At 32.0% G+C, this 25368-nt stretch overlaps 1 protein-coding gene across 1 annotated transcript; it reads right to left on the minus strand.

Annotated features, from left to right (window-relative positions):
• Window positions 1–868: 868 nt before the first annotated feature.
• LOC146530843 (UDP-glucosyltransferase 2-like) lies at window positions 869–5616 on the minus strand. Its single transcript, XM_085199231.1, has 4 exons — window positions 4726–5616; window positions 3376–3598; window positions 2652–2868; window positions 869–1386 (listed from the first exon to the last, which is right to left on the minus strand). The coding sequence occupies exons 1-4, from the start codon at window positions 5548–5550 to the stop codon at window positions 1068–1070; spliced, it is 1584 nt and encodes a 527-aa protein (XP_085055357.1). The 5' UTR covers window positions 5551–5616; the 3' UTR covers window positions 869–1067.
• Window positions 5617–25368: the final 19752 nt, after the last annotated feature.

A 25368-nucleotide genomic window follows, 5' to 3' on the forward strand; every position in this document is an offset into this window, starting at 1 on the left:
TTTTTTAATGATACTTATATTTAAGAGTGATATATGATAGTAGAATAGATTACACTAGGGTTGCCTAGAAGAATCCTGCCGTAATCACCTTTAATTAAATTGATGGTAATGCGTGGAGAATAAAAGAGATACGTTGTAACGTATGGAGAAAATTGCACTCATATATTTATTATATAAATCCCACATAATTTGAAAGAAAATCGCATAGGAAATTGGAAAAACAATGGTTGCTAGTTCTCAGTCTGCCGCAAGCCCCGAGCAAGAGAGAACGAAACGCCAAACGCTACGGTTTCTACATACTACTTTCGGTTCGTCCACATTTATCAACCTTTTCATACATGCCCACCGCGAGGTCCTCATGCTTTTTACGTGACCTTCTTCCAGTATCTTTGATACTGTATTTTCGAAGGTCAACTGAGATCTGCCCCAATCTCTTTTACCGCTCATGTTCTTCTCTAGTCTCGTAGCTCACTATCGATACTTCAGTGGTAGGTATCGTTTTATCCTTAGTTGTATATAAAACAATGATATAAAAATTTTCAACAGATAAGTAGATGCAGCTGGTAGTAGATATTATTAATTAAGATAATCAGATGAAATCACTATAAGGAAAATGTATTTATATTATTTTGTTTGTATTGTTTCTACCTATTAATCAAATTTGATTATAATAATTGTATGGCTAAGGTGAAAAAGCAACACAGAGAACATAAAATATTTTATTTCAACGTTGGCTTTATTTTTCAATTGAGGTACTTGCGCTCCTAAAAAAAAAACTTTTTTTTTTAAAAAAAAAAAAGAAAAAACTTCGTGCTTAAACTTTTTTAAAAGTATTTTGTCCTCATATAACAAATAATAAAAGAAAATATCTAAGATCAACTTGTTTATTTATGACCAGTCTAATATTTTGTAACATTAAGTATCTATGCTCATATTCAGACTTTTAATTAATTTTAGTATAAAGCAAATTTTTCACAAAATGTTTTTAGTAACAATAAATAAAAAATACTATATAAGTAATATATTATATTATCGTTGTCCAATTTATTATTATAACACATTAAAAATTATTCAAATTTCACTCTTTTAGTTCTTCTCTCGTCCAAATTGGCTTCCTCAACCTGTGGATCGTTCTGGCAGCAGCAACAGCAGCATACACTCAGTATTTTATATAGAACATACATCAGAATATAAAAAACAAGTCCCACAAACGCTAAGACATCTAGTTGAAATTGTAGGTAATAAGGTGATGAAGCTGACGGCGCTACCAAGTTGGGTGTTCCGTTATACCTTGCTACGAACTCTGTCCAATAGATGGCGCTCTCTAATGGCGACATGGGGCGGTCATGCCATATTCGAGAAACTAATTTTGCTCGTTCTTGCCATCTGTAAAATTAATTATTTGTTTTATTATAATAATAACAGTGTAATCGGAGAGTTTGTTTCGTTACTTTATACGGCGTATTTTTCATATTTCCACTTACCATCCTATTTATTTAATTTTATTTTTTAGCTTTACTACTTATTTACACCAATACTATTAGAAGTATTAGATAGAAAAAGTTATTTATTTTACAGGTAGGTAATGTATATTCTTTTTTTCTAAGATATTTAGTCGATTTATTACATTTTTAAAGATTTACATATATTTTTATTACGGGCTGCTTAGTTTTTGCTCATGAAGTTAAGCCTTACCTTTTAATTTAGTCGTATTCGTTTAATGATTTTGGTTTAGCATTATCTGACCACTGACGAAATTTATTATAGTTTATATTTGACCTTAAAATTTTACATTTATTTGGGGCTCATAGAAAATTTTTCAATTTACATAATAACTGCCTTTTCGAGTAAATAGCTTTACTTTCACGATTATATCATAACTTATGGGGTAATGCATATAATTTCTTTACATAACTTCAATAAAGATTATGTTTAACTAAGTAAAAACAATATGGATAATATTTTAATACAAGTGACAAAAATACCATAACGTCCAATAATTTGCTTTTTAAACCTTAATTAACTATCTGTATATTGTTTGCGTGTTACCTATACTAAACTGATAAAAAATTAAATATTTTCCCGTATGAAAATAGAATATTTATATTTAGCTTGTACCTATTAGTTAAATTTTATTATATTTTTATTGTGTAACTACTAAGTTAACTTAAAATTGCCAAAGTAAATATTTTTAGTATGATTATGTCATTCCAACGTTTGGTTGTTGATATCATCTACAAGCGATGTTTTAAAAATCAAGGTCCTTTCGCTTACGTAACGAAATATTGCAGAACATGTACTGCAGTATTCGATTTAAAATTTAAATATTAAAAAGTATGTAAAATTTTTGATATTCAACATTTTTGTTCCGAAGTTCCGAAATTAATATTCACATCACCTTGGACTATTTGTATCTAAAAGTTAAACCTTGATCTATAATTTTTTATTACAGATTTTTCTTCGTCGATTAAATAAAGACATAATCTCTTTATTTTAGAGTATTTGTTTAAAACGTCACGCTGTATAACAGCAGAATAGGCAGAGGGAACGTAGTGTTAAGACACTCTGTCCCTCATTTTCCACTGAATTCTGGAGGCATTGCGTGTTAAGTGGCAGAATCAAATCAAATAATAAATTAAAACATTACTTACCCTGGATCCAAAACATCATTGATGGCATCCAAAAGTATTTCCTTATTTAGATTTTCATAATTAACAATAGTCGCTATGCCCGCGTCGACCAGCGTGGCAGCATTACCGTACTCGTCACCGAATAGCGGTATCGCCACCACCGGGACACCCGCATCTAACGCCTCTATGGTGCTCAGAATTCCCGTATGAGATATAAACGCTTTTACGTTGTGATGCTCTGGAAAATAAGAAGGATTTTTTAAATAAATTTAAGTTTATGCGATATTTGTTTTCATTAGTTTCATTAACTTAGTCGCACCATAAAAGATAAGATAATTTTACTATGAAAATATTGCATAAGGATTTTTGGACTAACCAAGGGAAAATAATTACAGTTATAATTTTCCCAATGTTTAATTCTTAATTACTTTTTTTTTCCATTTTTATACTTGTATTTCTTTTACACACAAATATTTTTAAATATTTATCTACATCTATTTTATTTTCATTAATTAAAATATTAAAAAATATCTAGAATAGATGATGACAATCCTAATACGTAAAGGATAATAAATAAGTAAGAATATACATTTACTAAAAATAAAAAAAGTTATTATTCCTTTAAAATATGCTTAAATAGACAATAGCGAACAAATAAATAAAATATAAGAAGTTAGTATGTCTTAAAATATAAGTACATTTTAAAAGAAAATCTCAACAAAACTTTTTAGAATTCAATACTAACTTAAGATATCGTACTGCGGTAGCCATCTCATAGTCATCACGTTTCTTGGCAAGTTTTCCAGGTTCTGTCCGTCCCATTTGAACAGCACCCTGAGTGGTAATTTTCTGAATGTAGATATCAATTCGTTCAGTTTTTCTATCGGCATTGTGGAATCCTTTACAGTGGTTCCTAAGTTTACGTAAATAACACCATGTTCAGCTTCATTTATAAATCTTTCTATCTCCTGAAATGTATCGAATATTTTAAATAAATATTTGTATAAGAATAATGAATATTATTATAATTTTAATTATTAACTAGTGTTTAAAGACAATCGGAGGATGTATTAGCTTTATTAACTCGCTTTGGTAGACACAGTGTAGCGTTAAGTACCACTAAACACGCAGTTTTCCAAATTTAGGCAAAAACCGAAGTATGGCAAGAATATCTTAAGAATATCTTATTTTTAGAATACTTGTGTGTAGATAGATAGATTCTAAAAAGAATCTAGTTTTCACTATGTTTTTCAATTTCTAGCCATCCATAAAAACATAGGTAACTTTATTCATGCATGGTATGCATTTTCCTAGTGAGGGGAATCGAACCTACGTTATACGTGTGCACTACCGACTACTTTTATTCAGATTCCAATTAATTCACAGTGACGTAATATTTTTTAATTAATAATAACATTCTACATAAAGTAGTTATGCTTAAGATACTTAAAAGTCTCCCTGTAAATAAGAATAATTAGTCATATTATTATACTCTTAAAACCCACGTTTCAAAGTTATTAAGTTGTATTATACAAATGTATGTGCAAAGTCCATTTATTATACACAATGTTTAGTTAACAATATTTACACATATACCTACTATCATATGAGGCCGTCATGGCACAGTGGCACAAGCGTGCGACTGTGACATAAACGCGACGGTTATGAATTCGATTCCCATCCTAAGAAATTAACTATTATTTATTCATATTCTCATTTCTCCGTCTGGTAACAAGTAAAGCGCGGTGTTGAATTCCGCCATTCAAGACGCAATGCCTCGAAAATGAAAGAAAATATTAGGTAAATTTAAAAAACAGCAATAATCAATAAACGCTGGATTAAAATATTTGGTAATTAATAATATTTATTGCGAATATATGATAGATAATATAAACACTGACAAACAAAAAAAAAATAGAGAATATCATGTTATACAAGCAAATATAATTATGTGTACATTTCTATTCATTGTGTCTATTCATTTACGTCTATTGTATTTATTTAATATCCGTATATTATCGTGACAGGCGACAGTTATAGCACTAAAATATTATTATACCAATAATTTTTCATGTCTAACACATGCTTAACTTACCGTGGGTATAACCTTCGGGGGCCTTATGTGTATTCCACCAATGTCCACAACGTTATCAGCTCGCACAACCCCCCCGAAAACTGACTTGTGTGTATTCACAAACACTAAACTAGCGTTCGACGCGATACTCTCCAGAGAAGCCAGCTCGTCTCCCAAATATTTATATAAGTAAACATGATCTGTCACTTGCGATCCTATATAGTAGACCCAATTAGAAACGTAATACAATACGAAACTCTTCACTCGGTCGAAGAACCACGGTCGCTTTCCATACGGAAGAAGCGAATGCGGAACGTATGCAGAATTGAAGTTTATACCCAACCTACTGTAATGCCAGGGCTCTGTGGGATGTGGGTTGAAAGAAATATATGGGGCACTCAAATTTCCCGCCAAAGCGAGCGCACAATCACTGTTATAAGATTCCACAATTATCACGTCAAATCTAGGACGAGTTCTTATCATATGTAAGACCTGGTTATTATTCATTAAAACCTTACAGTCGTCGTTGCCGGCTTTAGTAGCAACTAGCGTCTCGAACGGCACGCGCGAAACCTCATTCACTATCACTGATTCGAAAGAAGATCTCTTGTAAACTTGTTTATTTTCACTCAGCAATACACTCCGATAGCTGGCAGGAGCGTCCGGAAGTTCGAAATGGTTGATGAGAGTCACATCATGATTCCGATTCGCCAGCTCCCGGAACAGATCCCGGTACGTCAAGTAATTGTTACGGTCCAAAGAAGGAAATATGCCGAGTATTTTATACGATTGCACTGTGAATATATGCGCGAGGAAATAATATAGGAAGTTCGTGAGTTTAGTCATTTTGGACGTTCGTTTTGCAGCACGGCGCCGTGGTTACTGGTGGGGTATTGTAATTGATGGAAGCTCGTGCCTCGTATCCAACTAATAATAGGTAGATGTATGAGGTAAGCGCTGACTGACGGCGTGGTAGTGTCGTAACACTCGAAAATACTCTGTGCCTGACTGACTGAGTACGTCATTGAACGTGACCCCGATTTCTATGTTAAATATACATCGTGCTTATTATGTTGGGAACGGTCACAGCCGGTTATTGTTTAATCTTTTGTTTTGAATATTGATAGTGTTTGTTTGTATACTCATTTATTAATTTAACTATAAATAATACTTATCTTATAGTATAAAGGTTTAAAAATAGATTATAATAAAATTTCTTTTTATATATTAATAGAGTTTTTTTTTAATAAAAAAGGCATAATAACTGCTCTAATTAATTGTAATTCCTTAGTTTCAATGAACCCTCAACAAACAATGTGGAGAGCATGCGTAGCTATCTGATTAATATGTACAAAGTTCATTTTAAATGTAATATCTCATGTGCATAATTAAAATGTTAATTCACGACTTCGTTAACAGCAGATAGTATTTAATTATAAAAAAATGTATAAAAATGTCCAACTGTTAACATAATGATCGTAGGTTCGAATCCCAATCGGGGGAATGAAGAATTTTTTGGAATGGGACGGAGAATTTGGACCTGGCTGCCTATCTTGCGGTTATAAAACATTTATTAATATATATATAATAAAATTATATTGCACAATTTTAAATTTAAAATTTTAATCTAATTGTAATGAAACTCAGTTTTTCTGGTAATATTAATATTTGTCCATTTATAACACAGGTTTTATAATATGTTTATAACCATAATTGATTTATTTATTTTTAATACTTTATTACACCATAATTGATATTAAATTTATTTAGTTTTACACGGAATACCTGGAAAGAAATAATTAAGCACTTTCTTCCATATTCATGATTTGATGAATATTAAACGCCTGGTAAAAATAAATACTTCTTAAGCTTTTTGTTATTATTGCTTCGTGAAATAATAATGATAAAATTAATTATATTTATTCTTTTCTTAGTATCCATGGGTAAAATGTGTTTTTGTTTTTGTATATTAACCTAAAATATTATTTATGTATTTCGTTTAATTGTGACTACAGTGCTTTTAAAAGTAATATATTTTTTTATACTTTCACAGCAAATATCAATTATAAAGTAAGTCAAATTGTTGAGGCCAGTCGTGACGTGTAATACAAGCATATGATTGTAAATGCGGTCGTGGGTTCGATTCCAACTCGAGGAAATGTTAAATTTAATCATTTTATTTCCGCATGTAGCAGAGTAGACAGAGAGAGCCTAGTGTTAAAACACTCCGATATAACCATTACCTAATTAATGTTGAATATTTTTTTATAATACTTAAATATGTTATATTTTACGTATATGTTCTGAATTTTGTATGAATACTTATACAAATATATATAATTCTTGTAAATAAAACAAAACAGTTATTTCATTAAAAATTATTCGTCAAAATGAACAATTTGTTTGTAATTAAAAGTTATTTATAAACTTCCTTCGGTCAGCAAGATTTAATTAAAATAGTTCAGTAGTATTACATTTCAATGGGCCAAAGGGACAGTTGAGTAATGATTACTATGTGTGGTGCGGTTATTGTTTTGCAGGAAATTAGTGACGGTCCGCCGCCTGGGAATAGTTTCCAGTCTGGAGAATACCGTTGGAGAGGTTCTAAGCTCGTAGTATATATTCCGCAATGTTTAAACACTTAGTTTTGGAGAGGAGAGAGAGAGAGAGATAGCAGCTTGGATAGTAAGCAAGATATTAAATAGATAAGTTTACTTAGTTAAGTACGCTTGTAAAGTAAATGATGACGGAGAACTGTGAACTTTGAACATTAATTATATATCTATATATTTTTTAACCTCTCAGTGTATCCCGTACATGATAGGACCATGAGGATATACCATTTTCCGTCAAATTCTGGTGGGATTGCGTGTTAAGTGGCGAAACTTAACGCCGCGGCAACGAAGTAATAAAATTGTAAAAAATCTATTAAATTATAATTATGAGTGTAAACAGATAAAATTACGTTCAGCCGCCATCATGGCGCGACAAGTGCGAGTAAGGTTTCTTTGTAGGGATGTCATCCTTTTAAAAACCGATTAAAATGTATTTGCTTATTGTTTTCTTTAACTATTACGTATCAATACAATATTCTAAAATTTAAATTAGATTACTATCTGTTTGATTATTTGTATCGGTTCATAAATAAAAGAGTTGTACCATTTAAAAAAATATTCTTTCACAAAATTGCTATAAATTGTTTTATTGAATTGGATAAAACTTTATTTTTCAATACAGATATTGATATTGTTTCTAAAATTATAATATTGTTAGCGTACTCGTGTAAAAGTGCGTAGATTTAGGTGAAAAAAGATAATAAAAGCAGTGGAATTTTGTCAAACGGGAACAGTTGCTTGTAGGCGGAACCCCTGATTGGAAGGTATCTAGTGTGTAGTGTTGTTATTGAGTGATACATGTCACTTATTGTAATTACGTGGAACCTCAATCCGAGTAGGTACGTTAGAAACATATAGACGGTTTATCGTGTTTATTTTAAAAACGTTAACCGCTTCCGTTTTCTAACAATATAAAAAAATAAAAAAAATAAACATAAAAATGTTTATTAATCGGACAACCCATGAACCATAAATGTTAGTAATAATACAATAAAACATAATATATAGCGGACAGTCCAGTGCATATAGTATTAGCGTACTCGTGTAAAAGTGGGTAGATTTAGGTAAAAAAGCGACTGACTGTTAAACAGATGGTTGTGGGTTCAATCCACTTATTATATATATTATTTCCTCCCCTTGTTGACTTCGCCCACTTAACGATCTACTGCAATTTCAAAAATAAAGAAGAGAGAGATCTGATAGTCGAGCAAAGTGGCGAGAAAAGACGAGGAAAACAGATTCCACCATCAGATAGGAATAAAAATGCTCTGGAGAGAGAGAGAGAGAGAGAGAGAGAAAGAGTATGTTCTGATAACTCTCCGCCTACCTACGCCTACGTTATAAATATGTACAACGTGAAATCTAATATTTTTTGTGGATTATTCATAATAATATATTTCTCAATTATTCAAAATCTTGTAAAACTCTTATGAAATGAATATAAAAATCAATTGAGAAACCAAAATAAAACGTCTCAAAGAATACTACTCTACTTGTTTGAATTCTAAAAAGATATCAAGAACCGAAGCCCTGTCTCTATTATACTCGCATTTGTAAGACGCATTAGTTCGAACTGCGGGCCCTCGACAACATAAAAATGTAATTACAAGTGTGAAGTTGGGGCACTTAAATATAGATTTACCCTTTGAAGAGTTATTTGATAGGGCGAAGGTGTGAGGATCCATCATATCTCGATTGTGCCTCCTCTCAATTATTCCCCTCTGTACTGATAACTTCATTCATTTTTCAAACTCTGACGGCTGTATTTAGATATCGCTTCTCTGGTAACGGGAACAAATGGTTTTAGAGTATGTTTTTGTGTGTTACTTAGTTTATTTTTCGTGTATTGCTTAATATAATCTATCTATATATATAAAATCGAAAGGTCACTCACTCATCACGAAATCTCAGAAACTACATGTGCTAGGAATCTCAAATTTTGCATAGGAGTTACTTATAGGACGTAGGTGCTCGCTAAGACGGGAATTTGCAATATTCGACTTCTAAGGGGTTGTTTTTGGGGTCGAAAGTATGTATGAAACTTCGTTACTACAAATGTTAGGAGTCTCAAATTTTGCATAGACGTCACTAGGACGTAGTCATGGAGACAGAAATTAATAAAAACATAGTTCACGCGGGTAAAACCGCGAGCGGGCCGCTAGTTCTTCTATAAATCTAAAAAATAACATTCGATTTGCACTTAATCCAAACTACACATTTACTAGTGTTATGATAAGGTTAGGTGTTAAAATATTACTTTAATATAATTTGTAAATATTAATCTGAGGCCAGTCGTAGTGCAGGAGAACCGACCAGACTGTAAAACCGACTGGTTGTGAGTTCGATTCCCACTCGAGGAGATGAAATATTTATTAAAATTTACGGCGCAGAATTTCGCCACTCAACACGCTATGCCTCCAGAATGCCGGCGGAAAGTGGTGAACGGAGTGTCTTATCACTAAGTTTCCTATGCCTACCCTGCTGTGTGCGGGAGATGTAAATCAGCGGCGTGTAAATATTGTATCAATATACTTATACTAATTAAGAGTACTTATATGAACCAAGCTTAAACGCCTGAAATATTATAAAAGCAATACCAGTATTGATGGTTGTAGTGTTTTTAAGGAAATTTGCTAAAACAAATAAAGATTTGTTCAAACAATTTAATAGTTAACCCGTTGTAATGAGTAAAATTTACTGACAACTATCACTCATTATAACGGGACTGACCAAATATCGATGATAATAGAGCATTTTTTCTCTAATCTCCGGCCATATAGGACATTATGTATTACTTGGAAGTTGAAACCTAATGTTAAGTTACTTCTAACCAAATTAAATGAGCAGTGGCATAGCTAGGTGTGGGTGAAGAGGGACCTCTTTCACCACCTCTCGCTGGCCTCGTGAGGCGTCTTTAAGGTCTTAAAAACGTCTCGCGAGGCCACGATATGCCACTGATAAAGAGTACTGGGATTTGAAACCAGGACCATCGGTTTCAGTTCAATATTATTTCACCTGCGCTATGAAAATAATTTTGTCGTAAAAGCTAATATGATTATTTATGTTATTATTCCATTAAAGCGCTATTAGGCCAAACGATTAGAGGATTTATTAATATATACATAAACAGATGAATTAGTAATGACCCCAACCAATTAGCTTGTTTCGCCTAAAATAGGTTACATACTTATTGTTGAAATTTTACTCAAAATTTCAACTACACTACCCGTCAGGTATTTTGAGCTCAGCTTCACGCTGTATCCCGCATGTAGAGGGAGCTTAGTGTTAAGACACTCGGCTCTCCAACTTCCGCTGAGTTCTGGAGGTATTTCGTGTTGAGTGGCGGAACCCAACGCCGCTCTTTACCTCGAAAACACAAATTATTTCATTTCCCCAAGAAATTTTCTCCAAGTGGAAATCGAACCCACAACCTGTCGCGTTTTCAGTCATCCGCTTTTTTGCAACTGCCTGCCTGCTGAACTGTTCCCCCACATATATAACCTGACCTTCTTTAAATAACGAGTGAATAGGCACTACCTCGGCAAGCATGCTCCACCTTCGTTCGCATCGTCACTTACCACCAGGTGAGAAAACGGACAAATGCTTGCCTATCTACAATGAAATGACATAAAAAAAATAAAATGACATTGATGAACGATGTTTCATCCGTTTCTCATCATCTGAAACGGATGAAATAAAAATCTTAATAATTTAATATTCGCCATATTAATTCACAAAATAGTTAATAGTATGCTTTGTTATCAACAATAACAATTAAGCACTAGTGTGTGCCCATTGTTTGACTCTCTCGTTATGCTGCAGCCAGAGGCGATGTGAAATAACTGATTCAGTTCTGCCGGACGATAGGTTAATTGGCTGGATCGACATTGTAGAATGATGGTATATTCGGTATTAACACTAATTGATGCCTTGTTCCTAGGGTATATTCGTGTTTATAGAAAATACAGTATAGACTATAGACTGACCATTGAAATTTAAAATCTGGATATGTATTTCATTTATTAGTCATATATTCATGCTGTATCTTCATCATCATCATCAACAGCCATCGATTGTCCACTGTTGGACATAGGCCTTTCTCAATTGTCACCACCACACTCGATCTCCAGCTGTTCGGCCCCATCTGCTTCCCGCCAACCTCTTTAGGTCCTCGCTTCATCTCGTGTTAAGTCTAACGATGACAAGTAAAGGAGTTTTATTGAATAAGATGTGAGTATAATATTCAATTCTCAATCCATTCGATTTTTTATATAATTTCACAAGAGAGTCCGATATTACACTTTAATATTTTAGCCAACTGGTATTGGTTTATGTTTCCTATATCTTATAAAACAAAGTCGCTTTTTAAAATAAAAATAACTTTTATGAAATGTAGTTAGTGCCGTGAAACGCTTTCTATATTAGAATTATTAAATAAAAGTAATTAAAATGCACGTGTTGCGGGTTGATTGGTTAAAATATTTATTGTTTTTCCGCTGTATTTTCTATTCAATAATTTAAAAAGTTTTTACTGTATTTTCGTTTAAAAATTTTAAAAAGTTGGTTGAAATTTATGCTATTATCTTCTAATACTTGTGAGCTTAGTACGATATGTTTATAATAATAATAATATTAATTATTAAACATTATTAAGCTGAAAATTCATTTATTATTTCTATGCTCTTAAACTATAACAAGCTCTTAATGGACCACTTCCATCTTGATACAGCAACCAGCGAGCGATATTAGTTCAAATGTTTTAAGTGCCATATTCATAATGTACGAACACGAACACGTACGTGCAAACGTCTTACTTACATAGATAAGTGTTACAATTAAGAACACACTGTATATAATTTGGAGAAACCAACTACTATTAGACATAAATGTTGAATTTAGAAGCTAATAGCTATGTTATTATTAATACATGATGATATACCAGTCATATGTTAATATGGATAATATGAAATTTGTGCAAGTGAAGTGATATTTTTTTCTATTTTTTTTTTGCAGAAAAATGAACATGAATCGAAGTCAGCTGTATGTAAGCATACTGCGGAGAAACCTAGAATTGCATCAGGCTTAATAAGCCCCATACCCTCGTTATGGAAAACAAATATATTCATAGAATCCGCGATGCTATTAAAATATAAAAATATCGTAATTTTAGTAGAGAGGACGGCTGGAAACTTTTTACCAACTGGGACCCACTCATAAACCATACTAGAGGGCCAGATACTGTTGGCTCATTCTTCAAGAATCCACGGCAATACACGAGGCAATTAAAAAATCGTTGGCGGTAGTTTGATATAATAATTTTGTCAATTGACAGACGAATGTCACCTCAGTCTACCCGAGACCACGTTCATAGTTCATATTAACAATTAATAAAATTGTTTAAATATTATATTGTTAGGGTATTCGTGTAAAAGTGGGTAGGTTTATGTGAAAAAGACAATAAAAGCAGTGGAACTGTGTCAAACGGGAACAGTTGCTTGTACGCGGAAGCCCTCTTGGAAGGTATCTAGTGTGTAGTGTTGTTATTGAGTGATACATGTCACTTATTATAATTACGTGGAACCTCTGTCCGAGTACGTTAGAAACATATAGACGGTGTGTATTTTTATCGTGTTATTTTAAAAAGGCTAACCACTTCCGATTTCTAACAATACATATTTCTTTATGAAATATGTGTCACTCGCTACTCTCCTCTAAGTGCCGTTTCACTCAATAATGAATCGTTCAATTATATTATCAAAAGCAGTATTGGGTTCGCGATCTTTTTTGACTACTTGGTGGTTTGATTTTCTGTTTTGTGAAGGTGATAGTGATAGTGTTTATCTTTTTACAAGCTTTTATGTGATTTGTCGTGATAGTTGGGGGGTCAACTTTTTAGGTAAGTTTTTCAATTTCATTTTATTTTTTAAAATATTATTATAGATATTTAAAAAATACTGTTTTAGCAATATGTGTGTGTGTATATGAAATGTAGTGAGCGCTGAAATCGAGATTACGAATAGCCAACATTTTTATTAATACATACAATATACATTTTTGCAATACCCACCTAATATGAATATCAAATGAAAGGGGCCTACCAAGGCAAAGAAAAAAGACGAGATAGTGATAGTGAATAGTAATAAATAAATAATAAAATTAAAATTGATTCGAAATGATACATTACTAAGCTTATAGCATAAAGCGAAAAATACAAACAAAAAATATATTATCATTTTACATTTTTTCACGCAATATGAAAAATGAAAAACACATACAATAGACCCCGTACTTTTTATTCTCTAAATAATAGTACCTCTAGAACAAAACATGGATGAATATTTGTAGCGAGATTTCAATAACAATAGTTTAACCCAAAAAAAATAAAAGAGTATACTGTGTGGCGCATCCGTACGTGTACGTGTACGTGCCGTAGACGGCGAGCCTAAGTGGGTTTTCCTACGAGCTGGCAAAAATGTAGAATTTAAATGTTAAACACAAAATAGGTCACGGGAATATCTCTCTTGCAGTTTTTTAATGTGACAAAAGCTTAAATAACTTATTTATTTTAAATATTCTTAATACTGTTATGTTATCCTTGTACCAGGTATGAATAAACAAAATGAGTTTTATTATAATTCATTTACTTACGAGTTAAGTATTAACTATTTGGATTGTGAATCTAATATTTGCAAAATAACTCTAAAGTTGTGTTCATAAGGTAGCCAGTATCACTTTGCGAGTTCATTAAAGTTAATTGTGTATATTATTTTTTTATTTTACTTTTTCACTGAGTATTTTTTTATTACATAAAATAAATTGAATTGTCGTAGCGAACAAAGCGACGGTTGTAGATTCGATTCCAACTCGAAGGAATATATCATTATTAATTAGTAGTTGGGAACGAGTATCTTAATACTACGTTCCCTCCGTGTGCGGGATTCGGCGTGAAGCTGATTTTTTATTTTATTTATGACATAGTTCCATTATCAGATTACGTGAATTGTACCCCGTTTTTATTGAGGTAAAGCTAATCCTACGTGGTCGTATTTAATCGCCGGTTACTGGGACCCCATGTGTAGTATCTCACGGGTCTTAGACCTTAATCTGGCATAATCAAAATGAATCTCAGAGGCCCCAAGTCCTTAGTTATATGGGGTAAAGCAAAATTGATTAATATACTGATAGATTGTTAGATAATATGATTAGGGTCTTCTAAGTAGTTCTGATTTTAATCACTGCAATGTGATGTGAATGGTTATATAAATTTTTGTAATATTATGAACTTTGCCTTGATCTAGGGAAAGTATATAATTATTGAGTTCTATAGAATTTTACCTTCACATCCTTTCATACATAAAAATCTTAAAAAATATGCAATATAGAGACATACAAATAAATTCCATTACAATAGTCATTTGTCACTCAGTAAACGTCACATAAAATTGTATTATTTTATTTAATAAAAAAAGTATCATTTATTTATTATTTATTTTATATTTTTTTGCTGACGCTATTTTTTAAAACATTGTGATTATCTTTTTGTATGTGCTTGTAAGTTCAGTTTTACAGTAACTTATCTATAGATTATTCATTTAATTAACTTAATATATGCATGTTACATTTTTGGAGTATGATATGCCTATATGGCTCAATTACTTATTTTAAAATAATGAAAATGACTCATTTTAATAAAATATCAATATTTATTTTATTATTCCAATCACTTATTAATGAACGATTTTACATTTTCATATTTCTTATAATCATTGTTCAAAATTTTATACGAAAAATAATGAATGTAAATCATCACAGAAATTTAATAAAATATAAGTAGTCATGTAACAGTGAAATATGTAGGCAACATGTAACTAAAATCCACTAAGCCGTATTAGGCGCTCTAAATAATTAAAGTTACTCCTAAATAACACCCTATTCGTCCTTAAAACGTAGGAATCAACCTTTAATTTTGTCTGTGAATAAGCTAAAAGTTTCTTTAACGAAGCTCATTTGAAAGCGAGTAAATTAAGATTTTTCTCATTTTTCTAGTACGTCTCGTATTATACGCATAAACGCTGTTAGTTCGCTGGGTGAGGCTGAAAAGCACACCTGGTGTTAATTACTTTAATTATGCTAGCCATTAATACAAGTTAGAGAAGGAGGGATGGCGACAGAGACGGATTGGTGTGGAATTTTCAATATTTCATATTATTATTTATGACCTGTTAACGAGTAAAGTAAGAAAGCAGTGTAAGTGTTAGCTTCATTAGTTATTACATATAACCACACTTTTCACTGTTACAGTTATTTCTTAATAGAAAATATTAGAATTAATATTATTAATATATATAATATTCTATTAGCATTTTAATTAAATAATTATTTAAATATTAGGATTAGTTTTCATATATCTTTGTAAGTTTAATATATAATCGGCACAAAGTACAGTGCGTCTCATATGGAGGTTGTTTTAGCGAGTGCCGCGAACTCAACGACCGTGTAATGACCCTTCCACGTATTATAAAAGTCTTTTTACCGCTTTTATGTACAAATTATATCCCTTTGCATACACGTCGACCATAAAAGTACCTTTTGGTATATTTTTTAACATTTTCTTTTTTTTTAGATAACCGCCAAGAATGTGCTTATTTACGTAAGCACAATTTAAGAAAAATAAAATAACGCTTTCGCTGTAACCCGCATATAACAGAGGGAACCTTGTGTTAAGACAGCCCGTTTTCCAATTTCCACCGGGCTTTTGCCTTGGTGCCAGAGTAAAGAAAGTGAAAATGTTAGTAAATAATAAAATTCATTCCTCCGTGAGTGAGGGACGGTCCTAAATACAATTTTTTTCTCATAATATTTTAGTTGTTCAGTGAGAAAGTGAAACAGCTCATTAACCAACTTTGTAAAAAGCAATAATTGACGTCTCATTTAGTATGCGTGACGCGATACGCATTTGAATCGTACAGATTTGTGAGTTGCGGAAATGTTGCTTAATTTGGAAGTATTTTACATAGACACAACTTTTAGAGGATATTAATTAGCTTCACGCAATATCCCGCACACAGCGGGGTGGTAGCTAGTGTTAAGGCACTCCCTTCTCTATTTTTCGCCTAATTATGGACGCATTGCATGTTGAGTGGCGGAACTAAACGTTTTGCCGCGACACCAAAGCGTAGAAATGAAAATATAAAATAAATATTTAATTTCCTTGAGTTGAAATCGAACCCAGAACCAATCGCATACAGTCACACACTTGGTACTCTGTTCTAGGGTATATAAAAACGATAAAGGATAAAAGTTTCCGTTTGCGGCCGCGGCGCGTAATCCGACAGTTTTCAGATGGCAGTCGCGACGCCTCTGAACGACTATGTCGGCTGTCGGCGGATGGAGACTCAGAGATACATGGAATACTCGTTTAGAAGTTGCGAAGGAAAATAGAGAAAAACTTATGAATACCATCGATGTTTCTTTTAAGTCACTTTATGGTGACCCATTTTTTTATTCTAGACAAAAAAAATATTTAAAAAGCTTTATGTTAGTAATGTTGTTTGAAAAACAAATGTACTTTTAAAAATATGAAACAAATTTGGACGCACATTTTAAAGGTTTTAAAGGAAAACTTAAAATTTGTTTTTTTTTTTTGTTTTTTATAGATTTGTCTTTGACATTGTCACATAAATGAACTCTGTCTGTCTGTTTGTCACTGTATACTATTAAATGTAAATCGTGCAAATATGTGACATTCACCACTGATGTCTCTGTTCTATGTAAGCTCGTATTCTAATAAAAGTGTCAATGTTGGAACATTGAATTTATTCTCTTGTCTCTCACACCAAACTCCTAGTGTTCATCTTAGTATTTACAGTTTCATAAAACTTATATTGAAAAATAAATAAATTAAATTTTCTGAATTAATTCATTTCTTTTTCAATATAATTTTCTATTAGTAATTAGTATAAATGTGAAAATTTGTAAGGATGTATATTTGTTTCAGTCTCACGCAAAAACTACTAAACAGATTCAAATTGAATTCTATTGTAGCCTATAACGTCAGAATAATAGGTACATATGGCTGCAAATTCTGTAAAATTGTTGTATAATTTAGCAATAATATAACAATAAGTATAAACGGGCGAAGCCTAGCAGAAATATATATTTTTAAAACGAATTGATGAAAACTGATATTCAAATAGAATAATCTAAAAGGAGCTACGGTCAGCTAGTAAGCTTTAAAAACCTTAGCGGCATAGCGCCAATCTGTATTCTCATTGGGCCCGTACGGAACGTTTTAAATGAAAACACTCTTACAATAAGGTTTTATCGTCATATGGGTCATTGAATGAAAAGTCCGAACGGCTACTTTCATTTTAATTTCCATTCCATTCAATTTAGTATCATAGATTGACTTCTCTGTGTCTGGGTAATTCGATAATGGAAATTGTTCCAATCGAATGAAATGTGCACCTTTTAAAACAATACATACTTTCTATTGTTTTTTTTTTCAGATTTAAGTTCTATTTTGAATGTAGCAGAGTATTCAGAGGGAATCTAGTGTAAGACCCACTCTTCACCAAATTTTCGAGCGATTATTTTGCGAAAGCGAAACCGAAACCGAAAGAACGAAAAATGAAAATGTTAATAAATAATAATCCACATTCCCAAACGGGAATCGAACCCAAAACCGTTACGTTGTCACACGCTTATTCCCACAACGGCCTCTATAATTTTACAAATTATATAAAAACAAATTAATTTCTTTTAAGAGACATAGGCCGTGCGAACCCACCTATTGTATAACACATAGCGACGGTGTTTGTTCCCAACAAATCATCAAGTTTTTGTCCGAGTGTCCCGTAACAAAGCACGAAACGTGATTACTCAGGCGGCACGGCGTGCATGTCACGTTGTACTGAATTACTGGTCGCCGTTACTTTTTTCAGGTATGCCTCAAAAAAGTAAATAAAAAATCGTGTAGGGGCACGTTCCCGCTACCCCCATTCGTGGTTAGCACTACCCCTGTTTGAAATGGGGTAGGAATTTCCACTATACAGTATGTTATTTGCTGAAAACTGCGGGGAGCTTTTCAGAATCGTTCACTGTCCAAATTACCTGGTAGCCTCTAGTTAGGTGTGTTTCATTTTGAATTGAGTTTTTCGGCAATAAACTGGTTGCAAGCGGCTTCTCACTTTCAGAAAAAATAATTAAAATCTACTAGTTTTTAGATTTTTTTGTGCATTTCTATGTTGTGTGAGTGGGTTCGATCCCCACTAGAGAGAATGAATTATTATATATTACTACTTAACGCTAGGTTCTCTCTGCCTACTCGTACCTTGCTATATACGGGATACAGCGTGAAGAATTTTTTAAATTGTATTTAAAATTCTTATAATTAGATTTTGATTCACGATTCGTTTGATTACAATTTGTTATTAATTTTGGAGCTTTTATTATAATTCAAATTATTTTAAATGTTCCAATGAAACTTGATGGAACAATTTAGAAGGTATTGTTTCTTAATATCACTTTGTTTATATAATGAATAGCATTGTGTATTAGTAATATTTAGATTGAATTTTTAGTAATATTTAGATTTATTCATATTCAAAAAAATCTATACTTATAATAAAATGAATATCTCAATTTTGTTTTACTTATATGTTTTTTAAAGTGCAATAAAGTATATAATAATAAAATCGAATCGAAATAGTACATTATTGAAATAGTAGAACCAAAAATAATGATTTTTAATTTTTTTGTCCATTAGTCAGTCAGTGGTTGTTTTTGCTAATCCGAGAAACAGCATAACCGATTTAATTGGAGTTTTCACATGTTTGTTTTATTTCAATCTGTTTATAAATAAAAAATATACCATTAAGTACCAAGAAATTATCGAAAATGTTGTTCGACAAAATTGCTATAAATAATTGTTTTTTTTTAAATTGCCTGAAACTTTACTTTTCTACGTAGATTTTGGGAAATAGATATAGTTTTTAAAACGATATTATTATGAGAAAAGGAAAATAATGCGAATTAGTAAATTAATAATTTTATAGTTCAAGCGGACGAAGCCGCGAGCGAGTCGCTAGCATAAAATTAAATTAACGAAAAAATACATCAAAAATAGCTGACTGAACTAAGGAACCTTCGTTTGATGTTAAGTAGGGAGACATCCATAATAGTGAAAACCGTATCCCTGTGTATCCCTGGTACATGCGGCACGCTCGACCCGGGACAGAGGTGAGCAGTAAATTCTTTACTCCGCCAACAAATCCACGTCGGATAGCGGTGTTTTATTTGGGTCAGGTTCTAGGAGCACAGTGCGCTGCTAGATAAGTGTTACTCTGAGAATAGTTTGCGTTACTACTTTAGCTAAAGTCGTTTTTCCAAGGATTTATTTTGATGACATACGTGTTTTAGCTTTGAGTTTGTGTTGGAATTGTGTGTTTTTTTTGTGTTTTTGTGTGTACTTTTTGTTTGGTTGGCTCGTGTGTGTGTGTTATTTTATCTAAACTATTAGCGAATTGATTTTATTTCTAATAATTTAATGGCTTACGAAATATATCTATATACTATTTTATTTTTATGTTTGTCAAGAGATAAGCGTGTAAAAAAATATACGTTTAATTAAAATTACCGTAAAAACAATTTAAAAGTAAACAGTGTATTTAAAAGTAAAAGTGGGGATCGGTAATGTCATAATGTAAGCGGAATGTAAGATTAGGTTCCCAGGTTCCCTCTGCTCTGCTACCTGCAGTATACAGAAAATTAAAAGACATTATAAATAAATCTTGAGATTTCTACTCATAATGCCGTATATTTCTACAGCCCTCAGTCATCTACTTCAATTATTATTATTGTATTATCCGAATCTCCCGCTGCGGAAGAGATGGCGAAGTTTAACTAAAGTTAAGATTTAAGGGTGGAATTCTAAGGGTTTATTTTAAAGGGTTGTAAATCAAAGTAATACGTTCGTACTCAATTACGAGTAAGTAGACAGTTTGCGTTATTCTCAAGTGCATTAAGTACTTGTACACATCTAATTGTATTATAGATAAAAGCCTTTGAATGTTTGTTTTCTATATAATTTGTTTGTATAACACGATTTCTTGTTTTATATGTAATTTAAATTCATTTAAAAGTTTGTTTTGTTTCAATTTCAATCAAATTTTTTATTTCAATTTTTTGATACGTAGTTTTTTTTTAAATAAGCCCCCAAATGGTTTTCTTTTTGGTTTCACGCAGTATCCCGCATGTAGCAGATTAGGTAGCGTTAAAACATTCTTTTCTCATTAAAACACTTCTGCTTCTCACTTTTCGAGGAATTCTCGAGACATTACGTGTTGAGTGGCAAAACTCTTAGCAGCGCTTTGCTCTGTTAGCAGAGAGAGAAAATAAAAATATAAAATATTTCATTCGCCCGACTGGAAATCGAACCTCACAGTCAAACTATTGAGCTACCGTGCCACGACGCCCCTATTATTCACATGTAAACAAATAACTTTTACCTACATACATGTAAAGTATGTAGGTATAAGTTATTCATTTATATATTAATTATTTATATATTAATTATTAATATATAAAAATAGGTAAAAGTAATAAAATATTTATTATAATAAAAATATATTTATATTATAACAGATTCTTTCATTTCTTTAATACTTTGCAATCATTAAGTCTATTTGGTTAATAAATGTCAAATGGAGGAAAACAAAATATCATTGTATTATTTCGTCTATTTTGATATTCTCAGAAACTGTAATACAATTACCTGAAAAGAAAAATGTATTTCTTCTTAATATTGACAGATAGCTTTTAAGAAAAATATATTTTTTTTAAATGGACCATAGTGGCGCAGTGGTACAGCGTGTAACTGTTGTGAGTTCACCTTCTACGGTGGGTACTCGGTAGAATGGATTATTACTTATTAATCCTATACCAAGACAAAATCCTAGTGTTGAGTTACCCCCCTTAACATACAATACCTCGGAAAAATCGGCGGAAACGGCACAGAGTGTCTCAACACTAAGTTCCCTCTGCCTACCCCGCTAAATGCGGGATACTGTGTGGAACTGAAAAAATAAATATTTGCTATTAGCAGCAATTTACGTTCATGTAATTTTTATTTGTTGACATATCCGTTCTTTTATTCCACCACGAGTTAATAATATCCAAACAATTTCTACCTAATACTTACAAAGCCAACACTTACGAGTGAAAAATCCGTAAAAAATGTTGGTGGCATTATGTTAACCCGTTAACAAATCTGGATTAAACACCCGTGTCCGGGCGTGCCTGCTTTATTGAAACAATTTGAAAACGATGTTACGGCATGGGACCGGGGACGTGTACTCCCAGTGTGTTTTGTGTATGACATTTTATAGATTTGTAAGTTGTGTTTTTATAATAATATATATGAATTCAGCTTTAAATATAAATTTACTGAACTTTTTGTTCAAATATATATATTTTTTTCAATAACATAATTAAGATAAAATGAAATATTATTTATTTGACTTATTGGTTTCTGATACATATTGATTAAATGTATAATTCTGTTAATTTTCAGTGAATAAAATAACATTTCAAAATAAATACAAACATACATTAATTTTCAATAGCATCATTGCCAATAAACCTAATGTTGAGACACTCTGTTCTCATTAAGACACTTCCGCTCCCCACTTTCCGCCGAATTCTGGAACGATTGCGTGTTGAATGGCGGAACTTAACACCACGCCTTGCCTTGTTACCAAAGTGAAAAAATGGTAAATGGTCAAAAGAATTGTAACAATAAATGTATTAATAGATAAAATAAAAGAGCAAATAAAAAGTATGAAATTTTTCAACAGCATTTATTACCCATATTAACAGCGACAAGAGAAATTTTACCGATACAAATAACATAATAGCGGTATTGTAAAACAAGAATAATAAAATTCCCGTTAATCCAGAAGTCCCGTTTGACCTTTAGGTGCGAGCTGACGTTTGTTATACGATTCCTTTGTATTCCAGTTATTTAATATGAAACGTGACGTCATTTAGACGTACTTTATATTCGAAATTGTTCTGCGTAGGCTGTAACTCATGGTTTGCTCATTCGGTTACAGGCAAGTTATTTGGGTTTCTTAATGTACAGACAGGTATTTGTGTAATGTAAGCTTTGTATTTTCGGCAAAATATTATATTTTGTTTTTTTTTTCTTCAATTTCTAGGGTTCCGTACTTTAAAAGGTAAAAAACGACCATTATAGGTTCACTCTATTGTCTGTCTGTCAAGACTATTTGTCTTGATAGAGATATCAAGTTGAATTAATATTAAATATACTAAATCTATAGCTACTAAATCAACGTAATCAAAAGATACTAGCATTTACGAGTATGTATCGTTTTTGCTACATTTTGTAAGAAAATCGCCGTGCGAATAAAAAATATAGGGTACTTCCGTGGACATTCCAGTAATGAAATTTGGCTCTAGTGAGAACTTACAATATGAATAAAAGAAAAAAAATATACATTAGCTTATACATTTTGATTCATAATTTCCTGCATCCTGAATTGGTACGGAACCCTTGGAAGGAGAGACCGACTCGCTTGTGACAGGTTTTATATATCGATTTTCAGTCATATATCGAAAATATCGTGAGAAAATAAACAAAGCATTTTACATCTGCTAAAATAAATACTAAACATTGCAGTACAATATTTTAAATTGCAATTCAAATCCAAAAGCTATAATGTTTTTCCAGATAAAATACAGGAAAGTAGCTAACAGCGTCTCAAAGAACAGCATAATATTTTAAATTCCAACAAAACAATCATTATTTGTGGTAAATCATAGTTTATTATATAAGCGGGTGGCACAGATTGGCCTACTTTGAAATGGGCTCGGTACTCATCTTGCAATCACTGTTGCATTTTATTACTTTTCCATTTCCACTGGGGTTTCAATTTCCTTTCTCATAATTAATAGCCTTTCTACGAGTTGCTGACGTTTTCTATTCCCGCGGCGGAGAACTTTGCCGTTCAATTTGCATTCCATCTACGACCCTGTTATGGCGTACTCCGTTTGTTCTACGCTTCATTGTTTCAAATAGCCAATGGTTGGTATATAAGTTATAGAAACATAAAAAAAAAACAGCAGATTTGTTCGTAATATACTTACTTTGAATAATAGTAAAAATATGTTTTTTTCGATTTAATATTTGTATAAGTTGGATTTGTTTTTTTAGTTCTGCTCTGTTTTCCGCAGCTAGCAGAAGGGTTGGCAGAGGGAACCTCAGGACCTAGTGCTTAGACAATCTGTTCTTATTAGGCCACTTCCTTTCTCCAGATTGAATCGAATTCTAGAGGCAGTGAAAAAATTAATAGTTTATGTGGGAGCGGGAATCAAATCCATAACCTGTTTATTAAAGTCTCACGTTTGTCTCTCTGAGCTATAATTGGCCTCTAAGTAGTAACTGGCCTGGAAATTTGTCTGTCAAAAGAAATATAAAAACGTTTATTTCAATATCTTTTTTTATATTTTCAGCCGTAAAATAATTAATATTGTATTGTTAATTAAATTGATTACTTTTATATTTATATTTGAACATATAAACTATATAATTTCTTAAAATTCTACTCATCTCCTTGATTGTAGTGTGGTTAATATTACATTTTACAAATTTCATAATTTTCGTGTTTTTCTTTCAAGTTAGATAATATTTGCTGTTTGCCAAATATCCAATTTATTAAATCAACCATACACAAGAAAGCTAAAACGAGAGCGGAGAGACAATGAAATTTTACGCTTTATTTGGAGATTTATGGATCGTAAACATATTGTCGTCATTTTATGATTTGTGACGGAAAACAAGGAAAACTTTATACATTTTTACGGCTAAATGTGCGTTCTTCCTTACTTCGAATGTCCTTAGGTTTTGAATTTATTGCATAGCGTAATGCTTAAACGACTTTTACAAGACTTATAATTGTCCCTTCTTCGTCTTCTTGTCTTTAAATATTTACTGTATTTATAACATTTCAAAAAAATTGAGGGAATATTTTTACCATTTTTCCAATTTTCGAAACAATTGGTGGCATTACGTGTTGAGTGGCGGAACTTAACGCCGCGTTTTGCTTCGAGACCAGAGCGAAGAAATCAAACCCACTACCTGTTGCTTTCACAGTCACACACTTGTGTTCCTGAGCCATAAGTGCAATCTAAAATATTTATTATTTAAATATCTCAGACATTACTGCAATATGCTGTAAAAAATATTAAAAGAAATAGCGACACTTGTAAATGTAAAGAAACAAAATATATTTTTATGTAGCGGAATTCACATGTCTTAATGGTATTTTATCGCTTTGATATTGACACGTCGGAGAACGGCTTACACACCTACCCTCTTACACCTTATTGCGTTTTTTATGTTCCTATAAGTTGTTGTAAAAGTTGGGAATCTTTGGTAAATAATAATTGTTCTATAAAAGTTCAGATTTACCAATATTTGGTAATGAAAGCCTAATTATAAGGCTTTTATTTACCCGCTTCATGCTGTATCCCACACAGAGCACATACGAAATTCCCTCATTTAATAAATGAATTATGTGGAACAAAAAAGATATTCCGGTCTCTAGGTTCCCTCTACTTACCCTGCTAATCTATTATGAAAATTTCTATATTTTAGCATTACCTAAACTAATAAGAAAACGCTATAGTTTATTATAAAAGAAATATATTATTTTCTCATTGAATTCTTGAAGCAACGTTCATTACTCTACTGAGGTAAAGAGCGTGAAGCTTGAAACTAATCACTCGGATTTCCTATTTCCGCACGTATAGAGACATTGTGTGTTAGGTGTGTATCGCTATACATATATGCTACCTCTTAACTTTGTTTAGATATAATAAAACCTAGAGTTTACGTCCTTTCCGCCGAATTCTGGGGGAATTTCGTCTTGAGTGGAAGAACTCAACGCCGTTAATGATAAAATATAAAGAACAATCAAAATATAAAAAACGAAAAGCTATTATATTTATTCTGACTAGATTATATAAA

The sequence above is a fragment of the Heliconius melpomene genome, chromosome 16 (genome assembly GCF_056956725.1).
Source record: "Heliconius melpomene rosina isolate 202511_hmr_F chromosome 16, ASM5695672v1, whole genome shotgun sequence".
Lineage (NCBI taxonomy): Eukaryota > Metazoa > Arthropoda > Insecta > Lepidoptera > Nymphalidae > Heliconius > Heliconius melpomene.